This window comes from Laetiporus sulphureus (genome assembly GCF_001632365.1).
Source record: "Laetiporus sulphureus 93-53 unplaced genomic scaffold LAESUscaffold_16, whole genome shotgun sequence".
In the NCBI taxonomy this organism is placed as follows: domain Eukaryota; kingdom Fungi; phylum Basidiomycota; class Agaricomycetes; order Polyporales; family Laetiporaceae; genus Laetiporus; species Laetiporus sulphureus.
Window position 1 is genome coordinate 550,734 of NW_024468525.1, and position 1,227 is coordinate 551,960.

The 1,227-nt window shown below is 51.7% G+C and overlaps 1 protein-coding gene across 1 annotated transcript in view; it reads right to left on the minus strand.

Annotated features, from left to right (window-relative positions):
* Window positions 1-765, minus strand: part of LAESUDRAFT_699242 (uncharacterized protein) — a gene marked incomplete at its 3' end in the record, with an annotated part of 3,176 nt that extends 2,411 nt beyond the window's left edge. The window contains exons 1-2 of the mRNA XM_040906376.1: window positions 659-765; window positions 190-598 (exon numbers count right to left, since the gene is read on the minus strand). Coding sequence (XP_040765065.1) covers window positions 190-598; window positions 659-698 — 449 coding nt within the window. The 5' untranslated portion in view covers window positions 699-765. The remainder of the gene's footprint in view (window positions 1-189; window positions 599-658) is intronic.
* Window positions 766-1,227: the final 462 nt, after the last annotated feature.

Genomic DNA, 1,227 nt, shown 5'->3' on the forward strand with positions numbered 1-1,227 from the left:
ACCTCGCTACACATCTGGCGGTAAAGGAGAAGACGTGCATAGGCAGAGGCGCTGATGTTGTCGAGTTCAGAAAAGGGGGTATAGTCCATTCTCTCCTCCAGGCTGTGTCTCGCAGCTGCTTTCGCTAAGGATGGGAGGTCATGCCGGATCGCGATAGCGTACGTCTCGAGCGAATCAGTGACTGCATACGCCTCGAGTTTGCGCATTATGACATCCATTACGACGTCTATGTCATACTTCCTGGCAGCGTCCAGGAGCGGCGCGATCTCGTGTAGGTCGATGTCCGGATCGCGGACAGGATAAAATATGCGCAGCAGCTTTTCGAGCGTGTTCTTGTCTTCTGTCATCGGGATGACGGGCAGGCCGTCCCTATATTCATCGCTAGCCGCCTGCAGTCGAGGCAGAGTAAACAAGCTCTCGAAGAAAGTGGATGCCTCCGCGATGATCGCTTTCTTCACGCGGAAGTCCACGCCATCTGAGGAACGCAGGATAACGTCTGCAGTGGACTTATTGAATGGTACCGGGGCATCAACAGGTGCGGCTGCCGTCGCCAACTCGTCAACAGGCTCTGTATGAATGGCGTCGTCGTCCATGTGATCTACTGTCAATGCGATTGGCCCCCTCCAACTTGTGGTCGAATAGTACGTGGGCCACTTACTAACTTTAATCTCGCCACGAGTTCCCAATACTATGAGCATTGTGCCCGGAGCGATGAAGTGAGCAGTCCAGCGAGAAAATATTGTGTGGACGGCGAGTGGACGTCAGACTCGAATGCAAAGATCTGCCAAGTGACTTTCAGGAGCAGGATGGCGTGATGTCGCATGTGGCCACTCAAATTCAAAAAATCAGTGAGCGCTTAGCCGTAGCCGGCATCGCCAGATCTAAAAGTCGAGACCGACGGACATACATGGAGCATAAGGTAAAGTAACTTGAGCATTCAATATTCAGTAATTACCTGCGTGTTGCACAACCTTACCACTCGACAAGCCGGCCTAAAGTATAGCCCATACATAAATCATACATGTCATAGCTTAGCCTTCACCATGACCTTCGCTGCGCCTGCCTGGAGGACTTCGAGCCGCTACTTCATCAACCATCTTTTCGACGACAACCTTCGCGAGGAGGACATCCATGATGAAGCTGGTCACTCGGCCAGATGAAAATATGATGGCCTCTCCATTCTTATAAGAATATTAATCATGTCGGCAGTGTCCTGAAACTGGCTCG